At 39.8% G+C, this 20786-nt stretch overlaps 1 protein-coding gene across 7 annotated transcripts in view; it reads right to left on the reverse strand.

The window, feature by feature from the left end:
• Window positions 1-20786, reverse strand: part of DCAF5 (DDB1 and CUL4 associated factor 5) — a 123696-nt gene that overhangs the window by 70655 nt on the left and 32255 nt on the right. For 4 of the 7 annotated variants that reach the window (XM_036255338.1, XM_036255328.1, XM_036255290.1 and 1 more), the window contains exons 2-5: window positions 13419-13562; window positions 9393-9429; window positions 8410-8549; window positions 6212-6341 (exon numbers count right to left, since the gene is read on the reverse strand). In XM_036255338.1, the coding sequence (XP_036111231.1) occupies window positions 6212-6341; window positions 8410-8549; window positions 9393-9429; window positions 13419-13530 (419 nt within the window). In that variant the 5' untranslated portion in view covers window positions 13531-13562. Of the gene's footprint in view, window positions 1-6211; window positions 6342-8409; window positions 8550-9392; window positions 9430-13418; window positions 13563-20786 lie in introns of those variants that run through there. The other 3 variants (XM_036255298.1, XM_036255318.1, XM_036255348.1) reach the window with 2 other exon arrangements.

Raw genomic sequence — 20786 nt, forward strand, 5'->3', positions numbered from 1 at the left:
GAAGGAAAGAAACAGTAAAGGTTAGAACAGAAATAAATGACATAGAAACTAAAAAAACAATTCAAAAGATCAATGAAACAAAGGGTCGATTCTTTGAAAAGATAAACAAGACTGATGGACCCTTAGCTAGACTCACCAAGAAACAAAGAGAGAGAACCCAAATGCACAAAATCAAAAATGAAAGAGAAGTAACAACTGACAACACAGAAATACAAAAGATCGTTAACAGCTACTATGAACAATTATATGGCAACAAACTGGACAATCTAGGTGAAACAGACACATTTCTAGAAACACACAGTTTCCCAAAACTGAACCAGAAAGAGATAGAAACCTTGAACAGACCAATAACAACTAAAGAAATTGAAGATGTAATCAAGAAACTCCCAGCAAACAAAAACCCAGGCCCGGATGGCTTCATAGGGGAGTTTTACCAAATGTTCAAAGAAGATTGAATATTCATTCTCCTTAAACTAGTCCAAAATATCCAAAAAGAAGGAAGACTTCCAAACTCATTTTATGAGGCCAGCATAACTCAAATTCCAAAACCAGAAAAAGACACTACAAAGAAAGAAAACTATAGGCCAATATCCCAGATGAACATAGATGGCAAAATCCTTAACAAAATATTAGCAAATTGGATCCAGCTATACATCAAAAAAATTATTCACCATGACCAAGTGGGATTCATCCAAGGGATGCAAGGCTAGTACAATATTCGCAAATCAATAAATGTGATACACCACATGAACAAAATGAAAGGTAAAAGTCCTATGATCATATCAATAGACACCGAAAAAGCATTCAACAGTACCCATTACTGATAAAAACGCTCAGCAGTGTGGGAATAGAGGGATCATATCTTGACATAATAAAGGCCATATATGAAAAACCTACATCAGCCCTGGCCAGTTTGGCTCAGCGGTTAGAGCATCGGCCTGCGGTCCGGAGAGACCCGGGTTCGGTTCCCGCTAAGGGCACGTACTGCGGTTGCAGTTTGTCCCCGGCCCTGGTTGGTCGTGCGGGTGGCAGCCACTCGATGTGTCCCTTCACGTCGATGTTTCTCTCTCTCTCTCCCTTCCTCTCTCTCCCTCCCACTCTATCTGTACAAAAAATGGAAAAATATCCTCGGGTGAGGATAAAAAAAAAAAAAAAAAAGGAAAAAAAGAAAAACCTACATCATACTCAATACTCAATGGGCAAAAACTCAATACTCAATGGGCAAAAACTAAAAGCATTTCTCTTAAGAATAGCAACAAGACAGGGATGCCTACTTTTGCCACTCTTATTTAACATAGTACTGGAAATGTTAGCCACAGCAATTAGACAAGAAGGAAAAATAAAAGGGATCCAAACTGGGAAGGAAGAAGTGAAACTGTCAATATTTGCAGATGACATGATATTGTACATAGAAAACCGTAAGGACTCCATCAAAAATCTACTAGAGCTAATAAATGAATTTGGCTAAGTAGCAGGATAGAAAAATTAACATAAAAAAATTAATGGCATTCTTATACACCAATAATGAACTCACAGAAAAAGAAACTAAAAAAACAATCCTGTTTACCATTGCAGCAAAATAACTAAGATACCTAGGAATAAACTTAACCAAAGAAGTAAAGGACCTGTTCTCAGAAAACTACAGGACATTGAAAAAAGAAATAGAAGAAGATATAAAAAAGTGGAAGCATATACCTTGTTCATGGATTGGAATAATTAACATCATTAAAATGTCCATACTACCCAAAGCGATCTATTGATTCAATGCAATCCCCATTAAAATACCAAGGCATAGTTCATGGAACGACACCAAATACTCAGAAGTTTACATGGAACCAAAAAAGACCCCAAATAGCCACAGCAATCTTGAATAAGAACAAAGTAGGAGGGATCACAATACCGGATTTTCAGGTTATACTACAAAGCCGTTATAATCAAAATGGCCTGGTGCTGGCACAAGAGCAGGCATATAGATCAATGAAACAGAATAGAGAACCCAGAAACTGACCCAAGACATTATGCTCAATTAATATTTGACAAAGGTGGCAAGAGCATACAATGGAGTAAAGACAGCCTCTTAATAAATGGAAAAATTGGATAGCTACTTGCAAAAAAAATGAAGTTAGACCACCAACTTATACCATACACAGGAATAAACTCAAAATGGATAAAAGATTTAAATGTGACTCCTGAAGCCATAAAAATCCTAGAAGAAAATGTAGGCAACAAAATTTTAGACATCACACACAGCAGCATTTTCTGATACAATGCCTAAGGCAAGAGAAACAAAGAAAAAAAAAAATACATGGGACTACATCAAACCAAAAAGCTTCTGCAGAGCAAAAGAAACAAGCATCAAAATGGAAAGGGAACCAACTATATGGGAGAGCATAACTGCCAATGATACATCAGATAGGTGGTTAATTTCCACAGCATATTCTATATATTCCAAAATATATAGAGTACACATACAACTCAACAAAAGGAAGACAAAGAGTCCAATTAAAAAATGGGCAGAGGACCTAAATAGACACCTCTCCAAACAGGACATACAAATGGCCAAGAGACATATGAAAAAATGCTCAATGTCACTAATCATCAGAGAGATGCAAATTAAAATGCCTATGAGGTATAACACCTCACACTTGCCAGAATGGCTGCCATCAACAAATCATCAAACAACAAGTGCTGACGAAAGTGTGGAGAAAAGGGAACTCTAGTACACTGCTAGTGAGAATGTAGACTGATGCAGCCAGCATGGAAAACAATATGGTGTTTCCTCAAAAAATTAAAAATGGAACTGCCATTTGACCCAGTGATCCCACTTCTAGGAATATATCCTAAGAAGCCTGAAACACCAATCAGAAAGAATATATGTACCCCTATGTTCATAGCAGCACTATTTACAATTGCTAAGATCTGGAAACAGCCCAAGTGTCCATCAATAGATGAGTAGATAAAAAAGCTGTGGTACATATATACAATGAGTACTATGCAGCTGTAAGAAAGATCTCTTATCCTTTGAGATGACATGGAGGGTCCTCGAGAGTATCATGTTAAGCAAAATAAGCCAATCACAGAAAGACAAATATCACATGATCTCACTTATTTGGGGAATATAATGAACAATACAAGCTGATGAACAAAACAGAACCAGTGACATAAAAGTAGAGTACAGACTGACAAACCTCAGAAGAGGGGGACAAGGGGTGGGATGTGGAAGGAAGAGATAAACCACAGAACTTATATGCATGTTTGCATAACCAATGGACATAGACAATAATCCTGGGGGGAGGGGGGGCAGGATCAAGAGGAGGTTGTCAATGGGGGAAAAAGGAGAAACATCTGTAACAAAAATAAATTAATAAAAATTGCAAAAAAAAAAAAAAGTTTAACTTCTAGAGACAAAGTTTCAAGGACTCAGAGTTGTACCATGTTCAGAGATGGACAGGTCTGTATTAAAAAAACCTAGAGGAATTCTTACAAAGTTGTATTGCGAGGAGGGACGTATCAAAACAAAAAACTAGAATGTACAGGGACCCTAACTAATTAAAATGGGTGGGAGCCCTGGCTGGTTTGACTCAGAGGTTAGATCATCAGACTGTGAACCAAAGAATCGCAGGTTCGAGTCCAGTCAAAGGTATGTATGTCAATTGTGGTTCTGGCCCTGGTCCTGTCAGGGTGGTGCGAGAGGCAACCAGTCGATGTGTCTCTCTCACATCAATGTTTCTCTCGCTCTCTCTCCTTCCCTCCCTCCCACTCTATCTGCAGATAAATGAAAAAATGTCCTCAGGTGAGGATTAAAAAACAAAAAAGAAAAACAAAAAAAAAGAAAAGAAAGGGTAGGGATATGACACACATGCATATACATGGATGTGCAGGCACTTTATTTCATTTCTCTGTGTCTTGATTTCCTTATCATTAAAATAGGAATAACAGAACCTACTTCATAGGGCTATCATCAGGATTAAATAAGAAATTTTTCATATATATAATTGTCATTATCCCTGGTAGGTAATGCTTAACAAAGTTAGCTATTATTTGTTATCATGAAACACTGAGAGGTACAGTAACCTGCTCAAGATCACATCTGGATTTTGTACCTAGGATGTATGGCTTTAGACACTGCAACCATCAACCCCTTACCTTGCTGGGCTAGATCTGTACAATGAAGACGTCAGATCAGATGATTACTAAAGTCCCTTCTAGAACTGACATTTTATTCTACCAGCAGCCCTCTAATCAACTTATTTCAGGGCAGCAATAAGAAAAACATAACCCTGCTCACACTTCTATGTACCAGCAAGCTAAAGTAGGGAAGTACAGCTTAGAGGTTCACAAATTCCCTAAAATCTTTCCCTAGACATTTTTTCTTTACAATCCTCACCTGAGGATATGCTGAGAGAGAGAGAGAAAGAGAGAAAAACATCTATGTGAGAGAGAAGTATCAATTGGTTCCCTCTTGTACGAGTCTCGACCGAGAATCAAACCTGCAACCCTTAGGTGTATGGGACAATGCTCCAATCAATTGAGCCACCAGGCCAGGGCAAAATCTTTCCCGATACTTTAAGTATCTCGGAACTAAACCTATCTGGTTCCAGGCTTGTCCTCCCAGGGGATTCAGAATTACCCCAAGATATGTGTTGGACTTGCTAGGCATCTGTGTTTTGGAAACAAATCATGTATTGCAACTCAACATAATGGATCCTGCATGAAAAAGAAAAAGGGCCCTTTCTTCCTCCCCCACACTAACTTGCACTGAGATTCAAAGGGAAGATCTGTAATTTAATCCCAAAATACCAGTAGATGAAGAACAGGACCCCAAGAGTATTTCATGACCCTTTTCTGCTTCATACCTATAAAATCACAGTGAACCTCAGAAGAGTTTAAAGAAACAGGTAAAAACAGTCTAGTTCCCACGACACTGTGCTCTTCTGTTTATAAGAAAGGAATCAATCAAGATGGGCAACTAGCCTTATTAGATGACTTTCCTCCTATATGGACTTTGAAAACTATACACACCAAAGAAACCATATAACCTTATCCATAACTGAAGAAATAATCAAAGCACAATAATACTTTCCCCCTATAAGACTAAGCAACAGTTTAAGTATTGGTGAGAGTCTAAAGAAACGTGTGATCTTATGCACAGTTGATGGGCTTATAAATCAGTACAGTCTTTGGTGGTGGCGGAACAATTTGACAATTTTTATGAACAATGTAAAAACACACACCCCAGCCCTGGCCAATTTGGCTCAGTGTCAGCCTGTGGTCCAGAGACCCGGGTTAGGTTCCCACTAAGGGCATGTACCTTGGTCACAGTTTGTCCCCGGCCCTGGCTGGGTCGTGCAGGTGGTAACCACTCGATGTGTCCCTTTCACATCGATGTTTCTCTCTCTCTCTCTTCTTCTCTCTCCCTCCCACTCTATCTGAACAACAACAACAAACAAAAAAACACACACCCTTTGAAGCAGCAACTCTGTACATATATTTCTGCAAAGGTAGGCCAAGATAAATGTGCAACCAGGTTTAATGCAGCATTGTCTATAAGAAGAAGTCCTAATTGTTGAGGAAATCATATAGAGTATCATGTAGCCATTAAAACAACGTGCTATGTCTGTAAGTACTCATATGAATAAAGTTCCAATACATATTATTAATTGGAAAAAAAAGTTGAGAACAGTGGGCATTATTACATGATTCTTTTGGTCTAAATTTTTAAAAAGACATACATACATGCTATTATATGCAATAAAATATGTTCCGGAAAGACACATAAGAAACTGTTCACTGTGGTTACCTTTGGAGAGAATGACTACAGACAAGGAAGGAGAAGAACCATAGTAATGTATAAACATTTAGAAAACTTACAAGTAACAGAGATGAAAAAGCAAAAGCTCCCAGACATCTGGGGAACTGGGGCTGAAGACAGAAGGCAGTACTGAAGGGAGGCTCTCACTAATACTTCATATATTTGCCTAGAATTGACCTGTCCAGAGTCCAGAGTCCTACTCAGCAAGGAGTATGATTTCTCACACTGCATGCCCCTTGGGAACATGGCTCCCCTAACTTCAGAGATATCAGTATATGTTAGGAGATGTCCAACTGAGATCAACTGCCAAACAGGTTCTCATAACCCTTGCTGGCTGATCATATTACCGAGAGTTGAGGTAGGGAAAAGTTTTAACATTTTATAATTAAAGAGGCTTACCTCTGAGGTTTTCGAATATCCCAAAGTCCCACTCCTTCCTTTGAATTGGCTGTGGCCAATAACCTAGGCTCCACAGGGTTAAACATGACACTGTGAAAGGCCGATGGATAGTTTGCCAGGCAGAAAGGCTCTGTGAAGAAAGAAACAATTATCAGTCCATTTTGGGCACCTTTGTGCAAGGGGTAGGCAGACAAGCAAGAAAGTAAATGTGAGTAGGAGCACACCCTTTAATAACCATGCCAATGGCTGAAACCCCAATTCAGTCACCCTTATTCACAAGGTTCCCACAAGTCCTAGCACACACTTCCTGAAACTTAGAAAAAAGCAACTTAAATACATATAAAGAAACTTTAAACTATAATATTCAGAAATACATATAGGACCTATTCAGATCCTGTGATAAAAAAGATATGGTCACTGTAAATTAAAAGTAAACTGTTTTACAGTAAGTAAAACTGTATTCCATCTGAGATGAAAAAAATCATGACCAACTACTGGTAGGATTATTATACCTTAATCCAAATTTATGAGTTTTAGATATTAAAAGTTTTGCCCTGGCCAGTGTGACTCAGTTGGTTGAGTGGTCACCAGTTCAATTCCCAGTCAAGGGCACATACCTGGGTTGCAGGTTCAATCCCCAGCCCTGGTCAGGGCGTGTGCAGCAGGCAACCAATCAATGTTTCTCTCTCATATTGATGTTTCTCTCTCTCGCTCTCTCTTTTTAATTAAAAAAAAATTTTTTTTATCCTCACCCGAGGACATTTCTGCATTTATCCTCAGATAGAGCGGGGGGGGGGGGGGGGGGACAACAATATGAGAGAGACACATTGAGTGGCTGCCACCCACACAATCCCAACCAGAGCCGAGGACAAATCACAACTGAGGTATGTGGCCCCAGCAAAAACCAAACCTGGAACTCTCCGGTCTGCAGGCCGAGGCTCTAATCGCTAAGCCAACCCAGCCAGGGCTCTCTCTCCCTCTTTCTCTAACCCACTCCCTTCCACTCTCTCTAAAAATCAATGGGAAATTATCCTCAGGTGAGGATTCACACACACACACACACACACACACACACACATCAATAAAAATATATTTTAAAAATGACATCCTGTGGAACTTGGTTAGAAACAATAGACAGCATTCCCCAGTCTATAATTTCCATATGTGACACTTCACAGGCCCGTGTGGTGGTGGGGTAGAGGGGTGGGACTCAGTCATCTCAGCCAGCAGGTAGTTCAGATAAAGGAGAATTTCACCTACCAAGCACATGGTGACTCAACCACAGCTGCTGCTTACAGCTACCTTACCTGCCTGACCCTAAGAACAAGCTTCTCTTATAGCCTGAACCTTAACAACAGGCACAGCCCAGCATGTTAAATGCTCAGAATACAGAATAAAAAAAGACCCAGATCCTGGCAGACAAGGCACACAGGAAAGTAACTCTACGTACACAAATATAATCATGACAAAGCTGCACCAAGGGTGGGGGTGGGGTGGCAATGAGGGTAGTACTGGAGGAAAGAGCCTTTGAAGACAGGCAGAGTTACAGAGACAAATCTCTCTGCAGGAAATGAGCTGAAAAGATGCATTTCCCAAAAAACTTAAGAGAACTTCAACAAAATAATTCTTCATTTTACATTCCAGAGACTTAAAGAATACATTTGGAGAAGGAACTCCCCCAGATAATCCCCTGTAAGCCGAGTGTATATGCCATTATTTTAAATTCCTATACAGTTAAAGTAAGGTTCTGTGGTTCTTTCAGCAAAATAACAAGCCTGAAATTAGGATTCAAGCAAGTGCAAAACACCTCCTTCTATGTAAATAACCAAGAACGTGTGCATGTCAGAACCACATAAAGCTGGTCCGTGCTTGCTGAGCTCCACTAGAAAGGCACCACATCTTCTGTTCCTTGGGGCCACTAAACACCAAGATACTTTGGTGTTTACTATGGGTACAAGGGTTTACGGAGATTCATAGGTAGCTAGAAAGGGCTGGAAAGGACTGGGAAAAGACCTCACTTCTGACTACTTAGGGGTAAGGTGGGACCTCCAGAAACATACATCTATTCCCCTAGTGAGAGTTTCCTTTCCCTTTAAATCACTCCCACCCAGGTTAATCAGGTCATAAATTGGATCTGCAAAGAACTTGATTTCAAACTCTTCAACACAATCCAACAGCATTTTGCACAGTGATCCTACCTCCATGGGGAGACTCTCGTATGTCCCAGATGAGAACCCGGCCATCATCTGAGGAGCTGGCAAAAATGTTGTCATTCACTGGGCTCACTGACAAGCCATATACTGCATCTTCATGAGCAAACACATCCAAGGTCTCGCTGCTAAGACAGAGAGCAGAGAGAGGCACACAGGCACACACATACACACAAACAGCACAGAGTCCCAGTCGTCTACTCTAATTCCTATGGTAGGATTCCCTTTCATTTCCAGGAGAAAGTCAACTTAACTAAACCCAAAGAATAGTATAGTTCCTTTAAAAGTAGGTATTCAACTTTCAGGTGAAAAAATAAAAGTACATTAAAGAGACTTTTTGTAGATTTCATGGTAAGTTTGCTTTTTGCGCTAAATGAGCATATTTAAAAGTGACTCAACAGACGAGTTTCATGTTTTCACATACCACAGAATGCATCTGCTTGTGAAAAGATTTGGGGGTGCAGTTTGATTTCCAAAAAGGAAGGGAAAGCTTTAAAGCAACCAGGTCTGATGCCAGCTAGGTGAAAGAGGGATCTACTGGAAGTCTGGCACGGTGAATAAGAGCTCTGAGGCCAAGTTGCCTAAGTTCAGACCTAGCACCATGTGACCTCAGGTTTCCTCAGCTGTAACTGAGATAATAGTACTGCCTCATATAATTATTGGATTAAATTAATACATATAAAGCACTCATAAATATTAGTCATTATTATTATTATGATGTTTCTTTACCCTCCAACTCTCCTTTTAAGTTTTCATCTGAAAGCTTTATTTCATACCAAGTCTGCAAATCTTTTTCTCTTTTAAATCAAAATTTTATTTTAAAACTATTACAGGAATCTTCTTCAAAAAAGGACCGCTGGTTTCATGTTATTTTTTAAAAAAACAAAAACTACTTTGGTCTAAAGAAATATTTGCCTCTCTTCACAGGAAAAGTAGAGTCAATCATCTTCATATATTGACAATCTATTTACCTTTCAACATCATGGAGGATAACTTGTTCATCATTTCCTGTAAGGGGAAAAAGAAGACGTTTGATCATTCCTGCAAAGTGATCCCTGTCCATATTACAATTTAGTATTTTAAAGTTTTCATGAAAAAGTAAATGTGAACAAAGTCAATGTTAATACAAATTAGGAATGTTAATTTAAAAAAGATTCATAGCCCTGGCCGGTTTGGCTCAGCGGATGGAGCATTGGCCTGCAGTCCAGAGAGACCCGGGTTCGGTTCCCGCTAGGGGCATGTACCTCGGTTGCAGTTTGTCCCCGGCCCTGGTTGGTTGTGCGGGTGGCAGCCACTCGATGTGTCCCTTTTACATCGATGTTTCTCTCTCTCTCTCTCTCTCTCTCTCTTCCTCTCTCTCCCTCCCACTCTACCTGAACAAAAAATGGAAAAATGTCCTCGGGTGAGGATAAAAAAATAAATAAATAAATAAATAAATAAATAAATAAATAATAAAAAATAAAAAAAGATTCATAAAATAATTTAAGGATAGGATATTCTTTCAGAGAATTATTAAAAGCATAATAGCAACATTATAACAGTTTCCAAAAATGTATTATCCAGTGGATAATATATAAAAAAAACAAAAACAAAACAAACAAAAAAAGCTGTAGCCATTAAGGAAAAAAGTAAATGATCAAGGGCAAATCAATTTAAGCCAGCTTTTTAATTCTTTATTTTTTAAAGCAAAACACTCATTAGTCCGGCCGGTGTGGCTCAGTGGTTGAGCATTGACTCATGCATCAAGAGGTCGCTGGTTCGATTCCAGGCCAGGACACATGCCCAGATTTTGGGCCCAACCCCCAGTGGGGGGCATGTGGGAGGTGGCCAATCGATGTTCTCTCTCCTCGATGTTTCTTTCTCTCTCCCTTTCACTTCCTCTCTCTCTAAAAATCAATAAAGGAAAAAAATAATAATAAAAAATTTTAAAAATAAATAAAGCAAAACATTCATTAACTGTAAGGCCTGGAATAGTATCTGTAATTTTTTTATGCCTCCGTTTTTTTATCTTCAAAATATGTATAATAATTGTACCTACTTCATAGGTTTATTGTGAGGATAAGAGCATATTTGTAAAAGCATTCGGAATAGGGCTGAGCACTTTATGTTTGCTACTATTAACATCCTCGCCATCTCTTATGGCATTAAAATTGGATGACTATATGATTCTAAATAATGTGAAAGTTGTATCCACAACTTTTGTCTCTTGCATTTTTCTTTATCCCATCAAGAAGTCTAAAGATACTACATTCATGATTATGTATAGGGCTGCCTTCAGATAGTTTATATAGCCAAAAAATATTAACCTAAATATGAAAAGACAGAAAGTAAAACACTTCTTGTTCTATGCTGAAAATACAACCAATAGTCATTTAAATAGAAAGTAAAATTAGCATCGGCCCAGGCCATCTTGAATCCCTGGCTGTAAAATCTATTGTGGGTGCATACCAAGTAAATCAAACCCATACTAATTAATGAGTCTTTTAAGTAACAGGTACAGCTGAGGTGTTGGGGATATGAGAATAAGATTCTGCCCAGCCCTTGAGGAACCCACAGTTCAACTGCACAAATAATTAACAGTGACAAGATAATCTTATATCAATATGCTTAAAGTGAGGACACAAAGAAGTAATTATTTCCTTCATGAGCAGGATAAAAGTACATGACAGAAAGGAGGAAGGAGACATTTGAAAAGAAACTCAAATTACTCAAAACTCTTACCAATAGGAGACTTAGGGAAATTTGTGGGAACTGGACAATTAATCCTGACCCAAGGAAGACAGCATGAGCAAAATGCACAAGGGCACCTAAGATGGCAAGTGGTTTAGTGGTCTAGAGTACAAGATGCAAGGGGAAGAAGAGGCCACAGAAAGACTGGGATTTAGACTTTATCCTATGGACACTATAGAGTCAAAAAGATTCACATGGTCAAACTGTTATTTATAAACTCATAGGCACAGACAACAGTATGGTGATTACCAGAGAGAAAGGGAGGTGGGGGAAGGTAGAAGGTATAGGGGGGACAAATGGTGATGGAAGGAGACTTGACTAGGGGTGGTGAACACACAATACAACATACAGATGATGTATTATAAAATTATATACCTGAAACCTATATAATTTTAACAATGTCATCCAATAAATTCAATAAAAGAAAAAGGAAAAAAAACCTTTATTTTTTAAATCCTCACTCGAGGATACTTCTCCATTTATCTTCAGAAAGCTGGGGGGGGGGGCATTGTTGTGAGAGAGACATATCAATTGGTTGCATCCCACACAACAACAACCAGGACTGGGGACCAAACCACAACCGAGCTACGTGCCCATGACCAAAATCAAACCTGCAACTCTTTGGTCTGCAGGCCGATGCTCTAATCAGAGGCAAACTGACCAAGGCAAAAAAACCTTTATTCTAAAAGAAAACTTGTATATGCAATAAATTTGAAGAAGGGTTAAAGATTAGAAGCAGAAATGACAGAAGGACAATACAAGAGTCCAGGCTAAAGATGAGGACCTCAATCAGGGCAGTGGGTATAGAAAGAGAACAGAAACAAAAGAATGAATGAGAGGCTTCCAAGTCTAGTTGGTGACTAACAAAATGTGTAAATGAGAAACAGTCATGCTTGAAGGTGACTTCAAGATTTCTATTAAGTTGAATTATGTGAAACTGTCATTTTTGTAAGTTGAAAATGCTTCAATGCCAGCAGTTTCTTAAAGTTAAACCTAACAGGAAGCATTAAATAAGTGGGTGAATGGGGACAATAACTGGGAAAGGGAATCCAGGGAACAAGAGAAAATATTTGTGCAGAGGAGAACTAATAATCCTGGTTTTAGATCTGTTGCATTGAAACTGTTTCCAGAACACATAGGTAGATATTCAGTGAGGAAATCTGCTGTGCAGAAGAGAGGTCAGGTCTAGAAATTTGCTGGTCAGAAAGGAGTATGGTTGCCCTGGCTGGTTTGGCTCAGAGGTTAGAGCGTCGGCCTGCGGTCCAGAGAGACCAACTTTGGTTCCTGCTAAGGGCATGTACCTCGGTTGCAGTTTGTCCCCGGCCCTGGTTGGGTCATGCGTGTGGCAGCCACTCGATGTGTACCTTTCACGTCGATGTTTCTCTCTCTCTCTTCCTCTCTCTCCCTCCCGCTCTATCTGAACAAGAAATAAAAAAATGTCCTTGGGTGAGGATTAAAAAAAAAAAAAAGAAGTATGGTTGATGGAAGCCATCACCAAGTGGCTGGCTTGAGCACAAGCCAAATTGTACCCTTGTATAATGTTTTTCAAATGGGAGCCATTCGTGGGTCATAAGATTGACTTGAGCTACATGATCTTTAAAAATAAAATAGAACAGTCCAGCCAGTGTGGCTCAGTGGATTGAGCTTTGTCCCATGAACCTGAGAGGTCTCAGTTCGATTCCCTGTCAGGGCACATACCTGGGTTGCAGGCTTAATCCCCAGTAGAAGGTATGCAGGAGGCAGTCACATCAATGTTTGCATCTCTCTCTCTCTCTCTCTCTCTCTCTCTTTCTCTCCCTCCCTCCCTCTCTCTCTAAAAAATCAATTTTTTAAAAAAGTGGAGACTCAATAGTGAATCCATTAAAAAAATAAAATAGAAAAGAATTTTTAAAAATTAGAGCACACTACACATAGTAAGGTTAAGTACTGTTTCAAATATGTGTGTGTGTTTTGAAGTAGCAGATTGCAAATTTAAAAAGTTTTCTACCAAAAAGAGAAAGAATGAGAATGAAAGAATAGAAGGGAGGAAAGGAGGAAGGAAGAAGTGAAGAAAGGGAAAAATGAGGAAGGTAGAAGGGGATGGATGGGTGGATTACTTTAATACACACGTCTAAATTGCTGTAATGCAGAGAAGACAAGCTATGGAAAACTAAGAATTCCACAGAACAATGAAATAAAGAAAAATAAGAAGTTTATTTTAGCACTCCTTTATACAAAATATCAGCCACACTGAAATTTTCCAGTGGGGAAATCTCCCTTCTTCTCACCTCCAGAGAATACTTTGGTGTTCCCACTGTTGAAAGCCAGGCAAAAAATATTAGAATGGTGCTCTCCTTTCAGCTGTATGGGCTTGACTCTGGAGTGGATAGCTTGTTCCATGTGCCATAGCAGAACCCGGCGATCATCTCCTCCTTAAAAGGGGAATAAGAATTTAGGGTTAAAACAGCTGATATTTCAAGGCTGACACTTGGTTTTGCCAGCCTTGAATCCCATCCTTTACAAAACTGCATCTCCCCAATTCCATGAGATTCTGACAGAGCACATAAACCTAGGACTCTGCCCCATTAGCCATCCATAGCCACATGGCCCCTAAGCCACTCACTCCTTCCCCAGGAATTAAACCTTGAACAGACATGGACAGGGATAAGTACTGATATTTAAATCCTCAAATCCACCCTGTTCCTGACTTTCCAGTGAACATAAATATTTCTTCACTTACTACCCAAAATCCTTTCACCAATATATTTTTTGGGGAGTGGGAGTTTTAACAGGCCCTGAGTTGGTTTCTAGTACTTGCAACAAAGAAATTTAAATATTTGTAGCATACTAGTTTTCAAAGCACTCTCCTTGATGTGATCTCATCTACTGTCGGACACCATACAAATGACAACCAAGGAACAGCCGGAACAGCCTGTCACAGTAGCAGAATCTAGATAGAACTTGGGTCTCATGGAGCTCAGTACTGCTCTTTCCTCTGCATAACTCTCAATAGTCTCAATTAAATGAGTAATATTACACTGTGTGAGCCAGCTCCTAAACAATAAGAATATATATGTTCTATGTGTTCTTTACATTTGCAGACACATTAAAAATGTCTGAAAGGCCCTGGTCAGCTTGGCTCAGCGGTTAGAGCATCGGCCTGCAGTCCGGAGAGACCCGGGTTCGGTTTCCGCTCAGCACAGCGTACCTCGGTTGCAGTTTATCCCCGACCCCGGTTGGGGTCGTGTGGGTGGCAACCAGTCGATGTGTCTCTCTCACATCGATGTTTCTCTCTCTCTCTTCCTGCCTCTCCCCCTCCTGCTCTATCTGAAGATAAATGCCAAAAAAAAAAAAAGAGTCTGGAAGAATTAACTACAGACTGTTAACAGTGTTACTACTTCCAGGGAATAAGATTAAAGAGAGGTAGAGCCCTGGCATTTTTGGCTCAGTGGTAGAGCACTGGCCCGTGGACCAAAGAGTCGCGGGTTTGATTCCAGTCAGGGGCATGTACCTCGGTTGTGGGTCGTTCCCAGCACAGGTTGGGTTGTGGTGGGAGGCGACCAGTTGATGTGTTTCTCTCACGTCGATGTTTTCCTCTCTCTCCCTTTTTTACCTCTCTCTCCCTCCCACTCAATCTGAAGATAAATAGAAAAAAAAAATATCCTTAGGTGAGGATTAAAAAAAAGGGAGAGAGGTAGAGGGGCAGGTTAAAAGGTTTTTACTTTTACCTTATATGTTCTTAGGTGAGGCTTTTTAAAAATTCACCTTAAAATAGAGGGTTTTTACTTTTACCTTATATTTTCTTAGGTGAGGCTTTTTTAAAATTCACCTTAAAAAAAAAAAAAGATGTACTTATTTAATGGTGGTGTGGCATGCCTCTGCATGATGTGGATATCCTGTTGTATTAAATGGTGGAGGGGAGGAAGAGGTATAGAGCCTGTTATGGTTTGCTGACTGTGTTTGTTCCTGCTGTAACTTAAATTTTTTTTTATTGTTACTAATCCTCACTAAAGGATCTTTTTCCATTGATTTTTAGATAGAGTAGAAGAGAGAAAAAAAACATCCATATGAGAGAGACATCAATCAGTGGTTGCCTCCCACACGACCAACTGGGGCAGGGACTGAACCTGCAACTCAGGCACGTGCCCTTGCTCAGGAATCAAACTCACAACCCTTCGGTCTGTGGGCCGATGCTCTAACCACTAAGCCAAACCAGCCAGGGCTGTAATTTATTTTTATTAGGCATATAATATAGGCTTGTTATAAGAAGTCAAGCAGTGTCACTCTGGCTAGTGTGACTCAGTTGGTTAAGCACTGTGCTGTGTACCAAAAGGTCACTGGTTGGATTACTGGTCAGAGCACATGCCTGGGTTGCAGGCTTGATCCCTGATAAGGGGGCATGCACGAGGCAGCTGATTGATGCTTCTCACTCTCCTTTCCTCTCTCCCTCTAAAATCAATTTTTAAAAAAACATTTAAAAAGAATCTAATCCATGACCTCTCGATCCACAACACAACACCCAACCAAATGAGCCACACTGGCCAGGGCTAAAGGTGAATTAAAAAAAATTTTTTTAATTGATTTTTTTTTAGAGAGGAGGAGGTGAAAAGAATGAAAGAAAGAGAGAGAGAGGCTCTGGCCGGTTTAGCTCAGCAGTTAGAGTGTCAGCCCATGGACCAATGAGTCACGGGTTCAATTCTGGCCAAGGGCACACACCTAGGTTGCAGTTCGTCCCTGGCCCTGGTCAGGGTTGTGCAAGACACAACCAGTCGATGTGTTCCTCTCACGTCAATATTTCTCTCTCTCTCCCTTTCTTCCTCTATCTCCCTCCCATTCTATCTGCAGATAAATAGAAAAATATCCTCAGGTGAGGAATAAAAAAGAGAGAGAGATTTGTTGTTCCACTTATTTATGCATTCATTGCTTGATACTTCCTTTCGGGGAACAAACCTGCAGCCTTGGTGTATCGGGAGGATGCTCTAATCAACTGAGCTACCCAGCTAGAGACAATCAGTAGATCTTTAACTTGGAAAGATGACCAAAGGTCTTTGTTAAGGAAGAAAATGTGGTGTAAAAACAGTATTTGTACCAACATCCATTCATGTAAAACAAATTATTTTAAAACGCCATGACAACCCTGGCTGGTTTGGCTCAGTGGTTGGAGCGTTGGCCCACGGACCAATGAGTCTTGGGTTTGATTCTGGTCAAGGGCATGTACCTAAGTTGCCGGCCCTAGTTGGGTCATGTGGGAGGCAATCAGCTGATGTTTCTCTCTTCCTCTCTCTCCCTCCCACTCTATCTGATAATAGGTAAGAAAAATATCCTCAGGTGAGGAATAAAAAAATAAAAACCCCATGACAGTGCTGGACGGTTTGGCTCAGCAGTTAGAGCATTGGCCCAGGGATTGAACAGTCCCAGGTTCAGTTCCTGCTAAGGGCATGTACCTCGGTTGCAGTTAGTCCCCAGCCACGGTTGGGGTCGTGTGGGTGGCAACCACTCGATGTGTCTCTCTCACATCAATGTTTCTCTCTTTCTCTTCCTCCCTCTCTCCCTCCTACTCTATCTGAAGATAAATACAGAGATGTCTTCAGGTGAGGATAAAAAACATTTAATAAAACAAAAACAAAAACAAAATCCCCATGACAGCAAGAAGCTTGTCAATTTTGTTCACTGCAGAGTCCCCAGCACTTAAAATGAGTGCTCCAAAAAGTAAACATTGAATGAATATGCTTATACTTGCATATCTGTGCTTTTATTTGCATATAGAGATGGCTATAAAAGAAGTTGTTTATAATGGACAGCACTTGTAGGCTCGTGCTTTGAAGACTTTTAAAACGTGTAAAATGTATGTAACATAAAATTTACTAATTTAACCATTTTCATGTGTACAATTCAGTAGCATTATGTATATTTGCATTGTTACATAACCATCACCACTATCCATTTCCAGAACTTTTATATCATCCTAAACTGAAACTCTGTACCTAATAAACAGTAACTTTCACTTGTCCCCAGTAACCACCATTCTACTTTCCACCTATGAATTTGACTACTCTAGGTACCTCATATAAGTAGAATCATATATTTGTCCTTTTGTGTCTGGCTTAGTCACTTAGCATCACATCTTCAAGATTTATCCATACTGTAGCATGTATCAGAATTTCATTCCTTTTTAAGGCTGAATAATATCCCATTATACATAAACACACACACACCCATTTTGTTTATTCATTCATCAGCGGACATTTTGGCTAAGGTAAATAATGTTGCTAAGAATACTGCTGAACAAATATCTGCTCAAGTCTGTTTTCGATTCTTTTGGGTATATACTGTTGAGAAACTTTTTGTTAGTCCTCACCCAAGGATATTTTTCCATTGATTTTAAATAGAATGGGAGGGAGGGAGGAAGAGAGAAACATCAATGTGAGAGAGACATTGATTGGTTGCCTCCTGCACTACCCCAACCAGGGCAGGGCCAGGATCAAACTGCAACAGAGGTATGTGCCCTTGACTAGAATCAAACCCGAGATTCTTTGGTCCTCGGACTGAGGCTCTAACTCCTGGGCCAAACTGGCCAAAGAGAAACCTTTTTTTTCCTTTACTGATTTTAGAGAGAAAGGAAGGGAAAGAGAAAAACATTGATGAGAGAGAATATCAATTGGCCACCTCCTGCATGCCCCCCACTGGGGACTGGGCCCACAACCTGGGCATGTGCCCTGACTGGGAACTGAACCAGTCATCTCTTGGTGCATGGGTCAATGCTCAACCACTGGGCCACACCGGCTGGGCCAAGTGAAACTTTTATGTTTTTATTTATACCTTCCTGTACTACTTGACTTTTGCCATAAACATATTTCCTTTAATAATAATAAAAAACCCTAAAGGTAAGAGTGGTCAAATCATACTTATTCTTCCTCCCCAAGAAAAAAGTTGACTTTGCTCCTTGAGTTCCTTCTTCCTTCCATTGTTAGTCAAAATCAAGTTCAGTCTCCTCCTTGAAAGTATTTCATTGTCTACCAGATGCTCCCTTAGTGTGGTCCACAGTGTTCTGTGTTTATGAGTCTCTGACCTAGAGTAAGGTTATCTAAATTCTATATTTCTTACAAGTTAAGATCATGAAAATAAAGATTTCTGTTTTTGTTGTTTTATTTTAATAAAAAATGACAAAATGACACAAAGGAGTTTTTTGTTTGTTTGTTTGTTTTTTACCCTATTAATAGATGTGGATAGGCCTTGGGCACTTTAGTTCTACAGTTTCTTATTGTTTTCCCCAACAGTGAGGCCACAGGTCAGGGACTTATCACTGCTTTTGCTACTGTGTATCTTATACTAATTAGAGAAATATTTCTTTGTGCCCAAGTCTCTGTCAAAAGTGGAAAATTAGCCCTGGCCAGTTTGGCTCAGCGGTTAGAGCATCGGCCTGTGGTCCGGAGAGACCCGGGTTCGGTTCCCGCTAAGGGCACGTACTTCGGTTGCAGTTTGTCCCCGGCCCTGGATGGTCGTGCGGGTGGCAGCCACTCAATGTGTCCCTTCACGTCGATGTTTCTCTCTCTCTCTCCCTTCCTCTCTCTCCCTCCCACTCTATCTGTACAAAAAATGGAAAAATATCCTCGGGTGAGGATAAAAAAAAAAAAAAAGCAAAAAAAAAAAAAAAAAAAAGTGGAAAATTAAAAGATAGAGGCCTAAGTATTTCTTCTACTTACTTATGCTTCTAATCTAATCTCTCTGAGGCTGTTTCATCATATGTAAAATGGGGATCATAGTAGCTCTACTCTCATAGGTTTCCTAGATTATAAAGCCAAGTACTAGAGAATTAAGTAAATTGCCAAAGTCATACATAAGTGAATTGCTTAAACTAAGATTCAAAAGCAAGCAGTTAAGACTCCACAGTTCCTTGGAGGGTGTTGATGGAAAAAAAAAAAAAGGAGGGACATCTATAATATTTTCTTTTTTAAAAAATTGATACTTTAGAGAGAGAGGACGGGACAGAGAGAAACATCGATGTGAGAGAGAAACATTGATCAGCTGCCTCCTGTACGCCCCCAGTGGGGATGGAGCCTGCAACCCAGGCATGTGCCCTGACTGGGAATTGAACCAGGACCTCTCAGTCCATGAGAAGGTGCTCAATCTACTGAGCCACACCAGCCAGGCTATAATACTTTCAACAAAAAAGACTGAATAAAACAAGGGACTATAACAATAGAAACAGAAGTCAACTTAACTGGAGTAATCTGAGAAACCAGGGGTAGAAAAAACTTTATGAGTACTCTTTCCCAAAGATTTCATGAATTATAAGCAGTAACTATGAAGACTCTCACACCAAACTATAACAAAAGTAATTATTTAATATTCTTCTTATTTTATAGCCCAGAAAAGCTGAGGCACAGAAGGAAAGAATTTGTTTTGGGTTTCCTCCTCAAAAAAGTCAGCCAAGCACAAGACAGAATTGAGAGAGCACTCTGAATCAAATGCTCCAGCAGCACAACACTGAAGAACAAAAATCTAAAACATCCATAATGTCCATCAACAGAAGTCTGGTTAAAATTATTGTTCAGTGAGCCCTGGCCAGTTTGGCTCAGCGGTTAGAGCGTCGGCCTGCGGTTCGGAGAGACCCGGGTTCGGTTCCCGCTAAGGGCACGTACTTCGGTTGCAGTTTGTCCCCGGCCCTGGTTGGTCATGCGGGTGGCAGCCACTCGATGTGTCCCTTCACATCGATGTTTCTCTCTCTCTCTCCCTTCCTCTCTCTCCCGCCCACTCTATCTGTACAAAAAATGGAAAAATATCCTCGGGTGAGGATAAAAAAAAAAAAAAAAAAAAAAAAAAAAAATTATTGTTCAGTGAAATAAGCCAACCACAAAAGGACAAATACTATGTGATTTCACTTATATGAGATACTGAGAGAAGTCAAATCCATAGTGACATAAGGTAGAATGGTGGCTTCCTGGACCTGGGGTGAGGGGCAATGCGGAATTGTTGTATAACAGGTACAGAGTTTCAGTTTTGCAAGATAAAAGTTCTGGAGACAGATGGTGGTGATGGTTGCAAACAGTGCGAATTAGTTAATGCCAATGAAATCACTTAAAAATGGTTAAAATGACAAATGGTTAAAATAGCAAATTTTGTGTTATGTATATTTTACCATTATAAAAATGCAAAATGTGTATTGTTCATATATGTACAAGTATTATGCAGCTCCCACCCCCAAATGCATGAGGCAGCTGTGACATGGAATAATCACTAAGATACAAAATGTTAGTGACTACTAGAGGTATTAACTACTAGAAACATTTTCTTTTTAAAAAAATGACACAACAGAATTAGATCCAAGGGTTTGGGGTTTCTATCTTTGATAGGCAGCAAAAGGTACAGGAAATATAAGCTCTGGAATTAAAATATCTGGATTCATATACTGGTTTCACCATGCACATGTCCTTGGGTAAGTTATTCTACTTCTCTAGTCTCAATTTTATGACTGTAAAATGAAGGAAATACCAGCTATCTCCCAGGGTTGTTGGGTGAATTAAGTGAGATAATATAAAGTGTGGACAAAAAGGGGCCACATGCTAACCTGACAAGCTCAAGGGAGGCCTGTGTGGTGGCCTTGCAAACTCAAAGACCTAATGTAACCACAAAGAATGGTGTAAAATAAAAACTTT

This window comes from Molossus molossus, unplaced genomic scaffold, assembly GCF_014108415.1.
Source record: "Molossus molossus isolate mMolMol1 unplaced genomic scaffold, mMolMol1.p scaffold_m16_p_1, whole genome shotgun sequence".
Classification (NCBI taxonomy): domain Eukaryota; kingdom Metazoa; phylum Chordata; class Mammalia; order Chiroptera; family Molossidae; genus Molossus; species Molossus molossus.